This window comes from Cavia porcellus, unplaced genomic scaffold (genome assembly GCF_034190915.1).
Source record: "Cavia porcellus strain 051 isolate PalLab524CR breed Dunkin Hartley unplaced genomic scaffold, mCavPor4.1 scaffold_5, whole genome shotgun sequence".
Lineage (NCBI taxonomy): Eukaryota > Metazoa > Chordata > Mammalia > Rodentia > Caviidae > Cavia > Cavia porcellus.
In genome coordinates this window covers 54112999-54134388 of record NW_026947488.1, presented here as the reverse complement: position 1 = coordinate 54134388, position 21390 = coordinate 54112999, and the positions used below count along the sequence as shown (strand labels likewise).

The window sequence follows — 21390 nt, the reverse complement described above, 5'->3', positions numbered from 1 at the left end:
AGGGGAAAACCACTATTAGTTAATTAGGATTTCCAGAGCCAATTTTACATCAATTATGTACATCAATTATGTACTTGTTTCAATATCACACTTTTCAATGTATCCTATAAATTGTGGTATATTACTGACAAGTAGTCTGAGATGTGGAGGGTAAAGAAAGGAAAAAGCAAGAGAAAAAAAGAAGGAAATACATCACAAACAAGGAGAAAAAAGAGGTAATGAAATAAAAGAGATACTTTGTGAAATTATTTTTAAAATGGGTTGAGGGCTGGTGGACAGAAAGTTTGAGAGAATATTTGTGGAAGCAGGAGGAGGGACAAAGAGAGGGGAGTACAATTGGAAATGGAGGGAAGCTGTAAGGAGATCAAACCTGTTAACCTGATGATGGTACATTTATGCTTGAATCTTCTACATACAGTGTTGGTGAAGTTTAACCTGATTTTCCCACAAAAGATTAAAGCACTGTTTTTGATTCTCCTTTTCACTTCACAGACTCCACCCTTTTCTCATATATATATATATATATATATATATATATATATCTTTTCACATAAATACATACATACAATATGTATATGTAGTAGAGAGAAAAAAAGCACAGTGAAAAAATAAAAACTAAAGCATCCTCTCAGTCCTACTTAAACAGGTCTGAATTCAACCAGTGATCTCTTCTCCCTGTGTTCACTGATAACAGAGATTTGACTTGGAGTGGGGAAAGCAGTCTGATCAGATTGCTGGGACTGGCTTTTCCTGCACCTCCACTTAACCAAGCATCATATATCCACAAGGTGACTCCCCCTCACTCCCATTTCAATCCATAGGGTGCACTTGTAACTTCTTAAGCTGGCCCCTCATATGATTTGTTCTGTTACATGCCAATGAGTAAAGCGTTTGGGGTCTAAATGGATGTCTGGTTCCACCTCCCCTTTGTAAGCCACATCCTGCAGTTTCATTTTTCCCTCTGTGGGTGTCTAGACAAGAGACTATTGCTTTACTCTCATGACTATACACTTTCAACTGAGTTGAAGGGGATGAGGGTCAGTGTATCTTTCATTCATTTCCAAAAGGGTTTTGCCATCTTTATTCCCTTCCCTCGTCTGTAAACTCCCTGCTTCTGTGCTCACTTTCTAAAAGACTACAGGTAAGCCACTATTTAAACTTGTGCTTGATCCTCTATGCACAATTTTGGCTAAGTCATGTCTCTGGTTCTTTGCCTCCATTTCCCTCTGTATACTATACAAAGTCAACACTGTGTTGCTCCAGGTTCAGAGTGCTTAGCACTCTGGGTAGGGGAGAGGGTTTCCCTTGTGAACACTGAATAGCGAGAACTGGCAAGAATGATGATGAATGGGTGCCTGCTCTGGTACTACTTGAACTCCTTTTCATTCCTAGGATTTATCAACTGCAATATGTGGGTCTCTGAAGCACACCTCTCTCAGTGACCCACTCTGAAACCATAAATAAGTTCTGTGCACTGATCTTTATTTATACAAGCGTACACCAGTGCTAGCTCTGTCTCTGCCCTGTCAGGTAATTGTGTGGTACTTTAATCAGGGAAGATCTTGCTGGCAGGGTTCCCTCCCCCAGGGACAGAGAGAACAGTTTAGAAGTCTATTCCAAGTTACTAGGTGCTGCTGCAGAACTGGTTCCTTCCCTTAGGATGCTAACCTATTCCCAAGATGGCATATCCACTGGACTTGGTAGTGCTGTAGTCCAGATGTAGCCATACTTTCCTTTCTAAAGTATGATCCGGTGAGTTTCCCCTTCAGGTAACCTGATTCTCTGTGTGTGCTTTTCCCCTTCTTGGTTACCTGTACTTCCTGGATGACCTTCATTCCAGCTTCCCTCATGTACCTTCACATCAGTTGGCCATGATAGAATACCTGTTCTCTGCTGAAAATTTGACTGGAACAGTGAAATTTCAATCGATTTTGGCTTTAGCAGTTGTTGCCTAGGTTCATTCTGATTTTTAAATATAAATACTCCTTCTGGGAAGACATTCAGGTAATTAATTGTCTCTTAGATTAATTATTGATTATTTTCTGTTGAAACAGAACAAAACCTGTTTTGATTCTGAAATCAGTTCTTTGTTTTTCTATTAATTGAAGATCTCAGTTGCTTCCTAATCTTTTTAACCACTTGACCTTTGCCATGTTTCCAGGAGGTTAAAACAATTGACTAGAAATGTTTAAAAGGCAAAAAAATTTCACTCATAAAAAGTACTTTTAACTGTGTGTCAAACTTCTGTGAAAAAGTTAAAAAAAAATATTGTTTGCAACTGTTTTTTCCTCAGTGTAGCCTCCCATTTTCATTTTCTCATATATCTGGAAAAATAAGTATATAAACCTCAAAGTATAATTAAAAGATTTTTCAAAATTTGAGTGTTCAAAAATATTACATCAAATAGAAGCTCTGACTTACCAAAAACAGTTTCTGCTATTGTCAGCTACAGTAACAGACAATATCATATATCATTTTAACTTGTAAGGTTCTAATGGTAGACAATACAACATTTATCTTCACAAATGCATATCAAGTTACCAAAAATTTTAAAGAAAAGCTTCAGATATTCTCATGACTGAGATCAATGTTTTTATTATTTTTACACACTTCACCTAAAATCCACTTCTTGGTACAAATAAAATATTCAAGTATTGACCAAGACATGAAACAGAAGATTATATCATAAATATATTTGCCAAAGGAAGAAAGGTATATTAGAGCATTCCATGGAAATGATTGTAATTAAGTCATTAAATTTCCACGTGAGAAGGTAGTAACACTAGCAACTACTAAAAACATAATAAACTAAATGTGAGATGTATAAAAAGGATAATTCAGAGGACAAAAATATTTTCTTTATTAAAGTCCTGGAGTTGAATCCATGTAGTATTTGGGTTTAGATGGGCACTCATTGCCTACATGATTTTGGATACATTCCCTATTCTTCCTAGGGTTCACTTTCCAATCTGTAATATAAAAAGAATGATTGTGATTGTGATGATAATTATAATGAGTAATGTGTGCAAAATTATGAAGAACAGTAACAGATAAGCACTTAACATGTGAGTTACAGTCATAAATTTTCGTCAATTACAATCTGCACATAGAGATTGGCCCATATGTTGTATCACTCACAGTCATTTTGGTTTGTGCAAGAATACTCTGTAATGTTCATAAAACAGTAATATCACTAAAGATGCATTTCCTGGAACATAGCTCCATCATTAAGCAATACACAACTGTACTGTTATCACTACAAAATTAATAAGCACTGTATCAATTGTATTTGTTTTAATGAATTATAAGAATTATAAGAATGAACCATATAAGTCTGCCACAAGGCTCTTTGCCCTATTAATTACAACTGATTAGCTTAATTTAAAGAAAAAGTAAACAACATTAAGGCAACTCCAGCATATGTCAGAAAATGAGTATATTTCATATTTCATACAGTTGTTACAAGAATAATTCAACTTGTTAAGAAGTTGTTTATTAAATACTAGTAATTAGACTTCACTTTATATACAAATTGCTAACACATATCTAAATGTTCGAAAAATATGTATCTTCCTCTTAATCTAAGTTTAAGATTCCTTGTTCCTTGCATACAAATGAGTAACATCAGTTTTTTTACTAATTTCTAACTGACATTTAACATTTTCTTAAATTATGAATATAGAGAACTAACCACAAAACATTAGAAGTACCTACGAGTTCATCATCAACTAAAGTCACATGTTCATATCACAGTGTTGCAGAAATCTTGAAATTTCAGTAATGCTCAACCAAATCCAAACAATGTTACCAGTGTTTTAAGAGTAACATTAGTACCTTAGAACTTCTACTTCTTTAGAGTAATTTCAGATTCATAGTAAAGCTGAGAGGAAGTTGGGGAGACTTCCCATACATTCCCCCATCCTCACACTCTCCCACTAGACTAGGGCATTTATCATAATGATGAACTCACACCAACACACTTCAAGGCAATAGTTTACATCAGAGTTTGCTTTTGGTATTATACATTCTATGATTTGTACAAATGTATAATGAAATGTGTTTGGCATTACAGTAGTAATGTTTTCACTATCCTAATACTCTGCTTTACCCATTTTTCCCACTTCAACCCCTAGTAATCACTGATCTTTTGACAATTTCCATACTTTTGACTTTATCATTAATTTTTTACAGAGCTGCTAAATATTTTAGTCCAAGTATTTTATCTTGTTTTTAAAAACTGTCTTCTTTTATAATCTAAACACTAAGTTTAATACATTTTCTGTAACCTAACACATATAAAGTATTTCAACATGTAGTCAATATTGTTAAATGTACTTAGAGATCTTCAATTCATGTCTTCAAGTTTCTGAAATTCAGCACATATTTTTATATTTACAGTAAACCTCACTTCAGATTGAAAAATCTTCATCACAAATATGGTCTGTATATTGTTTTATAACATTTACAGATTGCTGTGGCTTTACTATGAATGCTGTCCTTCAAAGTCTGTATTAAAGACTTGATCACAAGAGTAGTGGCACTGGGAATATTTGAAAGGGGTAACTAGTGAATGGACTGGAATCATTAGGGAAATATCCTCGAAAGTAACTATGGAATCATAGGCCTTTCCTTTTTCTCTGTTTTCTGGTTTGAGATGTGATCATGTGCTCTAACAACTGCTCCTGTCATGAGATACTGCCCTAGCCAGAGGTCCAAACCAACAGGCCTGTCTGACTTTAGGCTTGAGCCTCGAAAACATGAACCAAAATAACCCTTTTCTTTGTATGGCTTTGCAAGTGTATGATTGTATTGTCATGAAATAACTATACAATTTAAAAAATCAGATATCCAAATTGCTCAAAACATACAAAAATATTTTCCAAGAGCAAACAAAAACGTTCCACCTTTAATTTTCACATTTGCAGTAACAAAATTGTTTCATCTCATTTAGAATATCTGACTTTAATCATTTATTTGATTCTTTGGTTATTAGTTTTAAAACTATGTCCAATTCAAAAACTCCTGTTAACTCAGTATCATTAACAACAAATCCTAACCCTAAAAATGATTTAATATCAACACACAGTTCTTTGAGTTACTTTTCATAATCAATATAAATAACAATGTTATAATAAATTCTCTTCCACACTGATTGTACTATAAATTTATAGGATGACTAGTATTACATTATATTAGAAAGGTTTCAGTTTTAACAAAATATTTTGAGCCCACCAAAGTCACAAATTTTTCTTTCCATGGACTTTAGTTTGTTCATATGGAGTGTGATATTGATAAGAAAATAAAAATCATATTGACATTTTTGTCTTAAATCACTAAACACATGGCAAATACTGAATGTGTGTGCGTGAATGTGTTTAACACAAGAACTTAAAAACATATAAAAAATTTCATAAACCCTTTACCCAACTTCACACATTAATTACATTAGTTAATGACATTAATTAAATCTTATATTACTATAGTATAGTGTCATAACCAGGAAATGACTTACAATATTATTAGCTTAGCTATAGAAAAATCACACATGTAGTTCAAATAAATATGACCACAGTCAGGTTATAGAGCTATGTCATTACCACAAAAGAACTCCCTCATTATTAAACCTGAAGAGTCACACTTTGACCCTCAACCCTAATACGTTGGTAAACCCTGACTCATATTTATTATTATAAATGCTGTCTCTTTGAGAATGCTATATAAAAAGCATCATACACTATGGAACCATCTGGAGTTGAATTTTTATGCAGAATGATGCATCTGAGATCAGTTGATCTCAGGTATCCAAAGTATCAATCATCCACTTCTTTTTATTTCTGAGTAGTATTTCTACTGTATAAAAATCAGTTATATTATGCAGTCAAGATAGCTCGACTGTTCCCAGTTTTGTTCAAATAAACCTTCTTCAATGAACATTCATTTACATGGTTTTATATAAATATAAGCTTTTATTTTTCTAAGATAAATACACAATATGACTGCTAGATCATATGTTAAGAATATATTTGATTTTATAAGAAAACACAAATTTATTTCCAAGTGTTATACTATTTTACATTCTCATCAGCAACATGAGAGACTCAGATTCACACCCTACCTTCACTAGTAAAATTAGTAATTTCTACTTCAGTTATTGAAACAGATTAAACAGTAGTATCTCATTAAGCTAAAAGCCTCATGAAATGGAAAACTGATGTGCTTTCTGGTTATTCACACATCCCCTTCGGCATTTTTTACTAGAATTGTTTTAATATTTGCCAGTTTGGAGAGCTCTTTATATATTCTATGTGCATTCTACAAATCTTTAAAGGAATATGTAATTTGCAAAGATTTTCTTGCAGTCTAAGGTTTATCTTTTCATATTCTAATAGTCCTTCACATGACAAAAGCTTTCAGTTTTTATTAGGCTCAACTTAACAACTTCTTTTGTGGACTGTGATTTGCATGTCTTAGTCCAGTGAGAACATTTTAAAGACTAAATACCAAACTGGAACCCAAAACTTACTTCTTTATTGCAACATGCCAAAACCATAACTAAATCTGAATACTTAAGTTTTAGTTTAGAAAAAACAACTCATAGATTAAATCTTTTGTCTCAAAAGAAAAACATGACAATGTACATCCTGTAAGTTTACTATTGCTCTAACCAGTGTACTATTTTTTCCTTAACTTTTTGAGTTTTCTGATAGGTGATTTGTTTTGTCCAGAACTTTTTGTTATGACTTGCAGAAGTAAAATGAAATGTATTATTCAACTGGTCCAGAATCCAAATATAAATGGAATGTATTTAAGTCTATTTTGGCCAGAACCCAAATTCTGTTAACTTATTTTCAAAGTAAATATTAAATTATTTATATCCAATCACCCTCCACTCTACAGGATTCTGGAAGATTTTATTAACTTTTCTTTATTGGATTTCTATTATATTTTCACATTACACTTTGCTAGCTTAGCATAGTAATGTATATAATGTATTCTTTAAGCTTAATAGCTGTAAGAAGATGTTACTATAATTTCTTGACTTCTAGCCAACATTAGAATCTTAAACAAGTTAAGAAATTTTTAAGTTTTTAATTCATTCAGTAAACCCCTACTTTATTAACACATACAAGGATACAGCAATCCTAAACACAGCTAAGGTCCCTGAGTTGTGAAATTTATATTCTAGCGACCAAAGTAAGGCATATGATAATTTTTTTAAAATTCAGTTTACTGGGCTTTGGTTAATTTTAGAAGTAAATATTCAGGAAACTGAAAATAGTTACAGAAATTTCAAACTACAGAATTGGTATAGGTGAAGTTTTTTTAAAAAAAAACTTGATACAACAACTTCAATACTCTAGAAAAGTATAACTACTTACCACATATAGTTGTTTCCACAGACTGGCCCATTCTTGTAGTGTTGCTGTAACCTCAGTCACAATAGAATCTTCAAGTGGTACCACAGTTTCATACTGCCTAGAACCAAAGTCACAACAAACAGAAACATTTTCTTTGATAATATGTTTGAATATCCTTTGCTACACTTTTAATGTCTTTAATTCAAATCTTAAATTTATATGAATATAAAGAAAAGTACATCTAATTGATCAAAGGTCTTTTTGTAGTAATATGCTGCTGTGGTGCAACTTAACTTCATTAGTAATATAAAAACATTTGGTTTTTACTATATAACTCCTGATAGTACTTTTATAAATAATGCCTTTAGGATCCATTTTTAAGCACAGTCGTTAAACATTCATCTTTTTATGTTTTGTTTTTAAAGACTGTACTCTTTAATGTTTCTGTAATACAAATCACCTTATTATTTCTATGCTCGTAATATCTGGAAGGGAGGAAGCCAATGGGTTTTGAAAAGTTTTATTTGTACTCCTTTATGTCAGTTTTGCATTTTCTTAGGCATTCGGTTTAGTAATGGAACTGAACAAACTTTCTTGGGTTCCCTCAGCCTACCTCATCTGCTTTGATGGCAATTCCTGTATTAACTGCTAAGGATTTATATGTGAACAAAAATGACAGGGAGCTCTTTTCACAGATTTACAAGTATTCATAACAAGCCGTGTACACTGATAAACCTAAGAAGGAAATGAAAGATGCAATGGGAGATATAGCCTTGGACACAATTTAGGATAAAGATCAGCAAGCTGTTTCTCAAAGAATAGAAGGACCAAAGCAACCTAAAGTCATGACATGAAAAACATATGGAGACAACCATATATGGTGTCACTATCAAAGGGAAAAAATATGAATGTCACTGAATTGGGAAAAAAATACATTTCCCAAATGAAGGGGGAAAAAATGACAGGCTGGGGCCAGCCATCAAAAGGTCATTTTGAAAGAATTTACAGATATTTGTAAACAGTACTATAGATTCAAAAGTGTACAATAGATAAACATGAATGAAAAGTTCCTGGAAAGGTTGCTGAAAGCAGGGGCATGATTTAATACTGTTTTTACAATGTTTATACAGATTCTGATCAGACAGCCAAAGAAAACATCTTCCTGGAAATAGTATAAGAAAATATATTTCACAAAATTAGCATTAAGTATAATTTCATTACTAAAGAAGACAGTTGACAAAGATTCACTGTGTTCAAAGATGACTGGTTGCTACAATGAATATACAAATTATTTTAAAATGTTTAACAGTTTTATTGCTTCATTCTGTGTGACCTTCCCATAGACTTTAAAAAAAATTTTTTTGGCATACTGCCGCTGCACTATATGAATCTATCAAATATACAAGCTGATTAAAGTGAAAGCTCCCTAAGGCCTTATTAAGAACAAAACATTACAGAGATGACATCATGAAGGTACCATAATACATGGTTTCTACTGTCCTTCAATGATAAAAAAAATTGATTCTGATCACTACCCATGAATGAAAGTGCTCTGTCAAATCTAGAAATCCATCAGAAAAGTTTCAACCTACAGAGAAAACAAAAAGTTTGAGAACAAATGCAACAAGGGAAAAACCAAAGTTTTGCTTTATTTGACTTGCCCTTCCCTCACAGTGCCACAGCTCAGTACCAAGGAAAACACTCCTGGCACATAATTACTTCAACATTAGAAAATGAAGCATACTAAGTAATCAGCTAGCTCTATTAGCCAAGTGAAACACTGTCCAAGAAGCCCATTTCTTTCTCACTGAACCCAGAATAATGAGTTAATCAGTTCATTTAAATGGTTGAGGTTAGAAGCAAAGAGAAGATACAGATACTATTAATGACACAACAGGCCTCATCAGAAAGCCAACAAACAAGAAGCTCCTTGGAACATAACATTTGGGAATCAAATGATTCACAAACCTTACCCCTTCTAACAAGCAATCTCGCCAAGGATTACACCACAGAGAGCCAGCAAAATAGAGAGTTTGAGAGAAGACACACAAAATTGAGCATTTTGGTATATTAGCCTATGAAAAACAATGGGGAGGCTCTGAAATCTAGCATGATTTCTTTGGAAAGAAAAGGAGGTACACAATTTTAAGAATTCTTTCTGGCGCAAAGAAAACATGAAGTATGGAATGGGTACATGAATAGAAAATGTCTGAGAGGGCCTCATACTCACTAGCCATGTAGTTTGATTTCTTGTAACTATAACTTCAAATGGAAAAAAAGCCATCCAAGACTTTAAAGAATACAAAAATTTAAGGAAAAGGACATCACTAAAAGAATAAAACAATATTCTGGTAACCAATCCCAAATATATGAAGATGTACAAATTTCATGACAAAGAAATCAAAGTGATTATGTTAGGAAGTTCAGTAAACTACAAAAAAAAAAAAAAAAAACCAGAAACATAATACTTAAACAAGAAGACCAATAAACAGAAGTCATAAAAACCAATCAAAAAACCTCTGCAACTGAACCATATATTAACGAAAACAAAAATGTAATACAGTGCATCAACTGCAGACTTGTTCAAGCTGAAGAAAATATCTGTGACTCAAAAGATTCATCATTTGAAAACATCCAATCATAGAAAAAAAAGAGAAATGAAGAATATCTCCAGGATTTACAAGGTACCATTCAAAAGGGCGAACATTTGAATTATGACGGTTTGGAGGAAAAATATAAAAGAAGAAAAATGTTATAAGAAATAATGCCTGTAAACTTCCAAAATCTGGAAAGAAATATGGACATCCAGGTACAAGATAGTGGGGGAGAGGGCAGCTCACTGGCCAAGGAGGACTGGGTTAATATATTCAAAGTAATAAAAGGGAAAAATAAACTGATGAGTAAGAACACTTCACAAAGTTTTCCTAACGGAAAAGGAGAAAAACCATTTACAGATCAAATAAAGCCAAGGGCACTGATTAGTAAAATTTCTCTGCAAAAAATGCTAAAGGGATGCGAGCAGACACAGGTAGGTATACTTATGATCCTACTAACTCTAGAGACTGAGGATGGACGATTATAAATTGCTGGCCAATACAGGTAAGAGAACAATTCCCTGTTTTAAAATAGAAAGAAGATGAGGATTTTGTTCAGTAGGAGAGAACTTCTCAACATTTAAGGTGCTGAGTCCAATGTCAAACAATGCCCCCCCAAATGCTAATGGTGGTTATTTAAGCTAAAACAAAAGAATGCTAATTAATAAAATATAAACATATAAAAGTATAAAATTTGTTGACCAAAATCAGAATACTCTAACAGAACAATGGACTGTATCAATCACTTATAAAATCAGTATAAATGACAAAAATCATGAAAATAATTATAGCTACAATAATTTGTTAATGGATATAAAATAAGAATTACTGTACGTAATCTATGAAATCGAAACAAAAATGCAAATGGAGGAGTAAAAATATGTAATTTTAGCATTTGCTCAAAGTTATCAGCTTAGAGTGAACTGTTTTCTTTGCCTGGGGCCCAGGATCCGGCTTCCTGTCGAAATTAGTGACTAAGGAGGGGGCAGGGAATTCTGTCTGGCTGACCACTCTACCTCACTTGGAACAAAACTTGAAGCTCAAAAATATATGAAAATGACAAAACGAAAGACCAAAATGCAGTCTCAAACAAGCAGCCCATCCCAAGAAAGCCTAGGAGCCATGTGCATAGAAGAACATATATGCGACATTCCTGAAATACCTAAAATAATAGTAACTGAAATAAAGAAGCAACTCTGGAAAGCCTTAAAGGAAATGAAACTAGAAATAATCTCTCAGGTAAAAGAAGAAATGATAAAAGAAATGAAGGAGATGCTGAACATATCTAAAGAAGACACAGTTAAAAAATTTGAGGAGATAAAAAGATAGAATCCCTGGGTGAAAAATATAAGAAACAAACAATATATAAAGCAGATGCAAAGATATATACAGGAAATCAAAAACTCCATCGAAAGTTGTCAAAACCGCCTCAATGAATGTGAAGATAGAATTTCAGACCTTGAAGACAAGATTGCAGCCAGTGAACAGGAAAGATCTTTTAAAAATAACAAGAAATCAGGAAATAACAATTCAACATCTGCAAGATGACGCAAAGAAGAACAACATAAGGTTAACAGGGATAAATGAAAAAGAAAGGAACAACATAAAGGATGTTAAGAGGAGATTTAGAGTAGTAATAGCTGAAAATTTCCCAAACATGAGACTGGAAACCGATATCAAGATCAATGAAGCATATAGAACTCCAAATAGCCATAACCAAAATAAAACGACACCCAGACACATAGTAATGGCCATCCCAGAAATCGAACAAAAGAATAGAATATTAAAAGCTGTAAGAGAGAAAACACAGATCACATATAAAGGAAAACCTATCAGAATCACAGCAGACTTTACAGCACAAACAATAAAATCAAGAAGAACACAGAGCAAAGTATTTCAGATCCTAAAGGAAAATGATTTCCAACCTAGGATGATGTATCCTGCAAAACTGTCCTTCAGAATGGAAGATATTTCAACAACAAAAAACAGCTGAAAAACTACATGATCACCAAGCCAACCCTGCAAAGAACACTGAAAGACAGCCTAGACGCATTCAGGAAAAAACCACTAAACAAAGCAGACAATTAAACAGAACCAAAAGACAAAGATACAACAGCAGAAAGATAACATGTCAACAATAAACCAATATATAACAGTTATAACCATTAATGTAAATGGTCTCAATGCACCAATTAAAAGAAACAGACTGGCAGAATGGATCAAGAAACAAAATGCAACCATATGTTGTCTACAAGAAACCCATCTAACCCAAAAGAATACCCACAGACTGAAAGTCAAACGATGGAAAACAATACTTCATGCAACAGGAACCCCCAAAAAAGCGGGGGTGGCTATTCTGTTTGCAGACAACGTGAACTTCAAGCCAATAATGATCAGAAGGGATAACGAAGGTCACTACATACTGGTTGGGGGAAAACTCCAAAAGGAAGAGATAACTATCTTAAATATATATGCACCAAATTCCAGAGCACCCAGTTATATAAAACAAGTACTAACAAAAATGAAAAACCAAGTTAAAAGTGACACAATTCTAACAGGAGATCTTAATACACCATTCACACCAATGGACAGATCAACCAGACAGAAAATCAGCAAAGAAATAAAAGAACTTAATCGCACCTGTGAACAAATGGGCTAAATAGACATATACAGAGTATTCCACCCAACAACAACAGAATACACATTCTCCTCAGCAGTGCATGGGTCATCTTGTAAAACAGACCATATATTAATTCACAAAACATATCTAAATAAATGCAAAAGGGTTGAAATCATCCCTTGCATGCTATCGGACCATAGCGCTATGAAACTGGAAATTAATGACAAAAGACACTACAAAATTCCCACAACACATGGAAACTGAATAACACACTCTTGAGTAATGAGTGTGTCACAGAGGAAATCAAAGAAGAAATTAAACACTACCTACAAGAAAATGAAAACACAAATACAACTTACGGGAATCTGTGGGATGCAATGAAAGCTGTCCTCAGAGGAAAATTTATTGCACTGAGTTCCCACACCAGGAAAACAGAACGAATACAAATAAATAACCTGATGTTACACCTCAAACATCTAGAAAAAGAAGAGCAAGTCAAGCCCAAAGCCAAAAGAAGAGAAGAAATTATAAAAATCAGAGCAGAAATCAATGCAATAGAGACTAAAAAAAAAATCCAAAAAAATCAATGAATCAAAGAGTTGGTTCTTTGAAAGAATAAATAAAATTGATAAGCCCCTAGCCAACCTTATTTTAAAAAGGGAAGAAAAAGCTAAAATTCATGCAATAAGGCATGAAGGAGGAAAAATCACTATGGACCCTATAGAAATACAGAAAATCATCAACACCTATTTCGAAAACCTCTACTCTCAAAGGTTTGATAACACAGGAAATGGACAGATTCCTAGAAGCATACAAAGTACCAAAGCTAGGTCATGAAGATGTAAAACTACTGAATAACCCAATTTCTATTAATGAAATCAAAAACGTAATTAAATCCTTACCTACAAAGCAGACACCAGGCCCAGATGGATTCACTGCAGAATTCTACAAGAAATATATAGAAGACCTAATGCCAGCACTCCCCAAACTCTTCCATGAAATTGAAAGGGAAGCAATCCTTCCTAAGTCATTCCTGGAAGCAAATATTACTCTAGTACTAAAACCTGAGAAAGACCCAACTAAAAAAGCGAACTACAGACCAATCTCCCTAATGAACACAGATGCAAAAATCCTCAATAAAATATTGGCAAATAAGATGCAGCAAATCATCAAGAAGATCATACACCATCACCAAGTGGGATTCATCCTAGGCCTGCAGGGATGGTTCAATATACATAAATCACTAAACGTAATACACCATATCAATAGAGCCAAAAGTAAGAACCACATGATCATTTCTATAGATGCAGAAAAAGCTTTTGATAAGGGCCAACATTCATTCATGATAAGAACCCTGCAGAAAATTGGAATAGATGGTCTCTACCTCAATATAATAAAGGCCATCTATGACAAACCAACAGCCAAAATCATACTAAATGGCCAAAAATTGAAGGCCTTTATTTTAAAATCAGGCACAAGACAAAGATGTCCCTTATCACCACTCCTATTTAATATAGTACTGGAAATACTAGCCAGAGCAATTAGACAGGAGAGAGAAATAAAAGGCTTAAAGATAGGAAAAGAAGAAGTTAAGCTATCATTATTTGTAGATGACATGATACTCTATATAGAAGATCCCCAAAACTCCATTGAAAGACTGCTAGATATAATAAATAAATTTAGTAATATAACTGGCTATAAAATCAATACTCAAAAATCAATAGCATTCCTTTACACTAATAACAAAATCACAGAAAGAGAAATAAGAGAAGCCACACCCTTCATACTAGCAACTAAAAAAATGAAATATCTAGGAATTACTCTCACAAAAGAAGTGAAAGACCTGTACAGGGACAATTATATTACACTGAAAAATGAAATTGAAGATGATCTCAGAAAATGGAAAAACATCCCTTGCTCATGGATAGGAAGAATAAATATTGTGAAAATGGCCATTCTCCCAAAACTTTTATACAGATTCAATGCAATCCCGATAAAAATACCATCAACATACCTCATAGAACTCGAGAAATCACTCCTAAAATTCATCTGGAGAGAGAAGAGACCTAGAATAGCAAGGACAGTTCTAAGCAGCAAAGGCAAGGCAGGAGGTATCACAATCCCTGACTTGAAATTATACTACAAAGCAACTATAGTAAAATCAACATGGTACTGGAACCAAAACAGAGCCGAAGATCAGTGGAATCGATTAGAAGATACAACCACAACTGCTAACACACTCAACCACCTTATCTTCGATAAAGGGGCCAAACATGTTCACTGGGAGAACGACAGTCTCTTTAATAAATGGTGCTGGAAAAACTGGCTCTCCATATGTGAAAAACTAAAACTAGACTCTTGCCCATCACCATGTACTAAAATAAAATCTAAATGGATCATTCCACTCTATTGTTTCAAAACTATTTCAAAATATATGCTAATTTAATTCATTTATATAGTAGGGAGTTCTGTGATATTATCTGTTTTTTGTACAACTCTTTTTTTGTCTATCCCTTGTATTCTGAGTAACGTTCTGGCTATTTTTGTAAGATTATAATAGTGTATTAATTGTTAATCTCTAATTACTCTGTAATGAAATTTTATGTTTTCATAATAGTAGGAGTGCTTTTTTATACTTTATTGACATGTATTATAATAAAAAAACTAAAATTCAGTGAAGGATCAAAACTAAGAGCTGGAGTCAGTAATGAAAAATTTCCCTTAAGAAAAGCCTAAAACTGATGTTTTCATTGGTAAATTTTACTAATCATTTAAAGAGTTAATGCCAGTTCTGAAATTTTTCTAAAAACTGAATCCTTTTAAAATTCATTTTACAAGTACAGCATTAGCCTAATACTAAAGCCAGTAAAGAATTATAGTACAGTTTCCCCAATGAACAAAAATGCAAAAATCCTCAAAAAAACCACTACTAAAACAAATTCAGTAGCATACTGAAAGAATTGTACACCATAATTATATAGTATAATTATACCTGTTACAGAAGGGTTCTTCAAAAGCAAATCAATAAATGTAATACACATTTCATTAACATAAAAAGAAAAATCACATGGTCATTCTTAACATGCTGAAAAATTATGTAACAAAAGTCAATATCCTTTTATGTTTTAAAAAAACAAACAAAACTCTCTATAAGTTATGAATAAAAGAAAGGTCTCCAACCTAACAAAGGCCACCTATGAGAAGCTCACAGCTAGTATCTTATCCAACAGTAAAAAGTTAAAACTTTTTCTCCTAAGATTATGAACAAGACAAAAATGCACATTCCCACTATGTCTATGCAACATATTACTGAAAGCCAAAGTCAAAGCAATCATGTGAGGTTGTGAAAGAGATATAAGGCATCCAATCAGAAAAGCAATAAAACTACTAGATAACATCATCTTAAATGTAGAAAATCCTACAGTTTTAAAAAATTGGTAAAAGTAACGAACTAATTTGGTATACTTGTAGAGACACAAAATCAATACACTAAAACCAATGGCATTTCTATACATTAAACATTTACCTATATTTAAAATCTATTTTAAAAATTGTATTTTCAATAAGATAATTTAGGAAAATTACAGGAGGAGAAAGGTCTGTAACATATAAAGCTTTAAAACAATGGGAGAAACTAAAGATACAAATGAAGGAAAAATATTCCTTTTTCAAGGTCAGAATAATATTCTCAAAATGCCCAAAACAACATGGAGATTCAATACAAATTCCAAAGACAATTTCGCGTAATATTTTTAAAATTCTAAAGTTCATTTGGAACCACAATAGATCAAATGGCTAAAACAATTTTGAGAAAGGCACACTTCTTAACTTCAAACTATATAACAAAGCTATATTAAAACATCATAGCAGTGGCATGAAAATAAACACAGTCCACTATAATGAAATGGAAAGACTGGAAATAAATCCTTTTCTTTGACAAAAGTGCTAAAGGATGCACTATAAAAAGGGACAGCCTTGGCATCCAAATCAGAAAAGCAATAAAAACAGCCTAGGGGCAAGATGGTAGAAAAATAAGCAGCAAAGTAGAAAGCTTCTCTGAGTGAAACAGTCCAAATGCTGGACTATAGCATTCTGGAGAAGACCAGAAAAAAAGAAATGGATCCTCTCAATCCAGGAAAAACTTAAAGTGAAAAAAAAAGAAAAAAAAACCAGAAGGTGGTAGTCAGAAGTGCTCGCATCAGAGTCAGTCCCACTGCATGTGAAACACCACTGGAATCCAGAGATGTGCAGTCACAGTGAAGTTGGGGGCTAGCAAGCCCAAAGGCCTTGATGGGAAGACACAGTCATGGAGGGGAGCAGTGGACCACAGAACCGCACCAGATAGTGATGAGTGTGGGGGATTCAGTCCTCCTGCAGGAGTGGGTGATTGTCCAGGTTCCATTTTGGAGTCAGGTAGGATAAATCTAGAACCAGAACTGCAGCCGGCTTCATTCAGCTACTCCTAGCACAGAACAGATGGATGAGAACTGCTTAGACTGAGTCCCGCCCCTGTGCACAATCTAATAGCCAAGGCCGAGGTTTCTCTAAAGCCATCCCTAACCAACCCCGACTGCACAGCACACACCAACATGGTGAAGACTCCCAGTGCTTAACTAGTTCAGAAGGGAGGGGCCAGCTTGCCCTGCCCCTACTTATACTCTAGTAGTTACCAGTAGATTGGGGAAGGCAGCAATCCCTAGCCAGTATGTTTCAGAGTAATTATAACCAATACAGGAAGTGCCAGGGACTCTACTACCCACTTGTCTGGAAAAAAAACAGGAAAATGACAAGAAGAAACAAAAGGCAGTCTCCAGCTCCAACCCAAGCAGTAATGGCCCAGGACAGGTAAACACAGAAGAGATCTGGAGTCACACAACTGCAGGTTCTGAAGCAACAGCATCTGACATAAAGAAACAACTTTGTGAAACTATAAAAGAACTTAAAACAGAAATATCAATAAAAGTACAGAAAGATAGAAGAAAAATAATGAAATGCTAAGTAACTCTCAAGAAGACACAGATGGAAGAATGAAGGAGCATAGAAAAAGGATGGAATCAAATGATGAAGAATATTAAAAAATTTAGGATATATGAAAAAGATTTAAAGAAATTACCGGAAATTAAAATTCATTAAGGAAATTAAATTGAAAGGTGGCAAACTGCTTGAAAGAAACTAAAGATAGATTATCAAACCTTGAAGACATGCTTGTAACGTGTGGTCATGAAAGGAAAGATCTCTTAATAATAACAAGGAACCAGGAAGTAACAATACAAAGGCTAGAAGATGACAAGAGAATGTATAACTTAAGAATAAAAAATGTGAGTAAAGAAGCAGGGGTAAACATAAATGGAATACAAAGGCTATTTACAGAAATAAAGAAAACTTCCCAAGCATAGGAAAAGAAAATGATATTCAGGTATCTGAGGCATACAGAACTCAAACCAGCGATAACCAAAACTGATCTACGCCCAGACATATAATAATCAAGATCCCAGAAATTCAACACAAGAATAAAATAGTAAAAGCTGTCAGAGAAAAGAAACAGATCACCTATAAAGGAAAACCCACCAGAATCATGACAGACTTCTCGACACAAACCATCAAATCAAGAAGAGCTTGGAGCAAAGTATTCCAAGCCCTGAAAGAAAATAAACTCTAAACCAGACTGATGTACCCTGCAAAACTATGTCTCAAAATTAATGGAGAAACAAGATGCTCCAGTTCGTGACCACCAATCCAACCCTACAAAAAAATACTAAAAAACATTCAAGAGAGAGGGAAAAAAAAGGCCATGGCTTCAGTAACAGCAGCAGAGGGGGCTCAATGAATGGGGCGGACATTGGAATGAAAGGGAAAAGTAGACAACCAATGGCAGAAAAACAGCATGGCAGAGATGAGGCAGAAAAGGCTGGCCATAATCACTAACATAGACAACCTTGATTCACTAATAAAAAGAAACACAGGCAGAGTGGATTAAGAAGATAGGGCCCATCAAGATGCTCTATATGACAAATATATTTAACCTGAAAGAAGGTTCATGGACTGAAAGTAAAAGATGAGAAAATAATGCTCTATGTGACAGGGAACCAGAAAAAAGTGGGGGTGGCTCACCTATCAGCTGCAGACTGGTTGGAAAAACTTAACACTTTTTACTCAGCTATAAGGAAGGAAAACCTTGAGGCTTTTGTAGGTAAATGGATACAACTTGAGATCATGCCCAGGGGTTAAAAAGGTTCAGAACAACTTAGGTAAATTGCGGGTTGCCTCCCGAATCTAAAAACTAAAGGAGTTAGTGGGATACAAAATGTACAATGCATCCTTTGAAAGTGAGAGGGGAGGAATTGTCTAAATAGGGAAGACAGTGGACATTATTATTCTTGTATGATTTGAAACCCATATTGCTTTCATCACTCTTTTTAGTTTGGTTATACTCTGTTCCAGTTTGTCTACTTGTACTAGATTTGAGGACATAGACAGCTATTCCAACGGTAGTAGGATATACTATGGTAACCATTTTTTATTTCCTATTAACTTAATTTGAAGCCCTGTATTGCTTTCACTGTCTTGTTTTGACTGATTTTATTTGAATCTGTTTTGTTGGACAGTATCAATTCTGAGGGTATACTACTTTGAAGACAGTTAAGATTCACAATGATCCCATTCTGGTTTGACTATTATCTTCTTTTGAATTCCTATGTCTCCAATGTTTTGTTTTTACTGACTTTGTTCCATACTGTTATGTTCAATTTTATTATGCCTGGTGATATGGGCAATTCTAATGAAGATAACAAGAGACATTATGGTAACCATTGTTGATCACCTTGTATTTTGATTTTAAGTCATGTACTATGCCCATCCTTTTGTTTTGAATGACCCTTTTGTTTTGTTTTCTCTCATTTTGTTTTATTCTTTTCAAAATAAAAATTTTTAAAAAGAAAAGAAAAGGGGGGCTGGGGATTTAGCTCAGTGGTATAAGTGCCTGCTTGGGAAGCATGAGGTCATGAATTCAATCCCCAGTACAAAAAAAAAAAAAAAAAGAAAAGGAAGAAAAAAGAAAAGGGACAGCCTCTTCAATAGATGATGTGGCGAAAACTGGTTGCTTACATAAAAAAAAAGAAAAAGAAAAAATAGGATTCTTTGTCAGACTATACTCAAAATTTAACTGAAAATACTCTATTGCACTTAAATATAAAACCTAAAACTGTTGTAAGAAGAAAAAATAGAAACTTCCTAAAATTCTTGGCATAACTTCTGGACCTGATTATCAATAGTACAGCAGCAAAGAATAAAAACAAGGTTACATTAAGCTAAGAAGAGACAGAGAGTGTCATGCAGCACTGCTGGAGCCTCATTATCTCCCAGTTCCTCACCTATGAATTCTGTGTGCTGCTCATGGATACCTACTAACTTTCAGACCATTTTGCGTTATGTTTCCCCTTGGACCAGAGCAGCAGAGGTTCCAACTATCCAACCTAATTACAGAGGTTACTTCTACAGATCATGTCTTTAAGACTGCTAAGGTATAATTAGGAGATTTAAAGAATCAAGAGATACAGTATCATAATCTTAATTAAAAAATATAAAGCAAAAATAAATGCTTACTATGTGATAACAACTGCAACTTCTGGTACTGTATTGTTCTAAGAAAGAAAGTACACTGAAAACTTGCAGTCAGATTAAGAGTCATGAAGGAATTAAAGTACTAAAGGAGGGTTAAGTTTGAAAGGCAAGCAGGTGTGGAAAGGTCCTTGTTTGCTGTGATGAACTATTCAAAAGAGGTACCAAGAAAATGATCAAAGTATGTTAAAAAGGATTCATGCTAGAGACACATGGGCAGTATGTTTGTTAATACACCATAGCATCATCACTGAAAAGCTAAAAGACTTTAACTTGACAGCGAATAAGGCATGAAGCTTCTGTATCTGTTGTAGAGAAATGACATACAAAACAAACTCAAATGTCTTCAGAGCTTCCTCTACTAGGTTTTCAGCTGTTGTCACTTGAGATTTATGGGAAACTTATATGGGAAATGTTAATGCTCCTAACATTAAGTTATAAGACTTCAACTTAATCTACACAAATACCAGCCGAAATTAATACTGGTTTATTTCTTTAGATTATAATAATCAATATCCTTAAAATTCAGAGAAAATACTATTTGTAAACACCCTGCTCCATAAAACTATAGTCAAACAAAAGTAATAAATTATATAACTGTTTTCCAAAGGAATCCTGGTTTCATATAATGTGAATAGTTTATGAGAAATCAAAATTTTGATAGTGAAAAGATAGGATCCCTTAATTAGATGGCTTTTTAACATGAATATAGCTAAGAGCATGAACTTCTGGATATTTTAACATGGCCTTAATTGCTCACATTTTCCCACTTCCTAGTTACGTTACCTTATAAAAGATACAAAAGCACTCAAAGGTTTGCTTTCCCTCATCTGAAATAAGTAAATATTCCTACCTGCCAATCTGGGATTCCAAGTGTGGTGTTATTAATGTAAAGTATCATATATAATATCTAGCATTTAGGTTACTTAATAAATGGTAGCTCTTGTTGATCTTTAACCTTTTATCCTTCTTTATTACTTACAAGTAACTAAAAACCATATCAGCAATTAAGCAAAGTCAAAACTAGCTAGATTTTACATATTATACTTTAATTAATTATCTATTTTACAAAGGCTTCTTATGAAAATAGCTCTAAAAGTCAATATTTTTATATACACCTCACTACCCAGTACACATAGATTAAGAAAATTAATAATTAATATGCACCTACTACTCAAAGCAATGTACAGATTTAATGCAG

At 33.8% G+C, this 21390-nt stretch overlaps 1 protein-coding gene across 13 annotated transcripts in view; it reads right to left on the bottom strand.

The window, feature by feature from the left end:
* Dock3 (dedicator of cytokinesis 3) overlaps nt 1-21390 on the bottom strand; it is a 707026-nt gene that overhangs the window by 359452 nt on the left and 326184 nt on the right. For all 13 annotated transcript variants that reach the window (XM_063248927.1, XM_063248931.1, XM_063248928.1 and 10 more), the window contains one exon: nt 7380-7476. In XM_063248927.1, coding sequence (XP_063104997.1) covers nt 7380-7476 — 97 coding nt within the window. The remainder of the gene's footprint in view (nt 1-7379; nt 7477-21390) is intronic.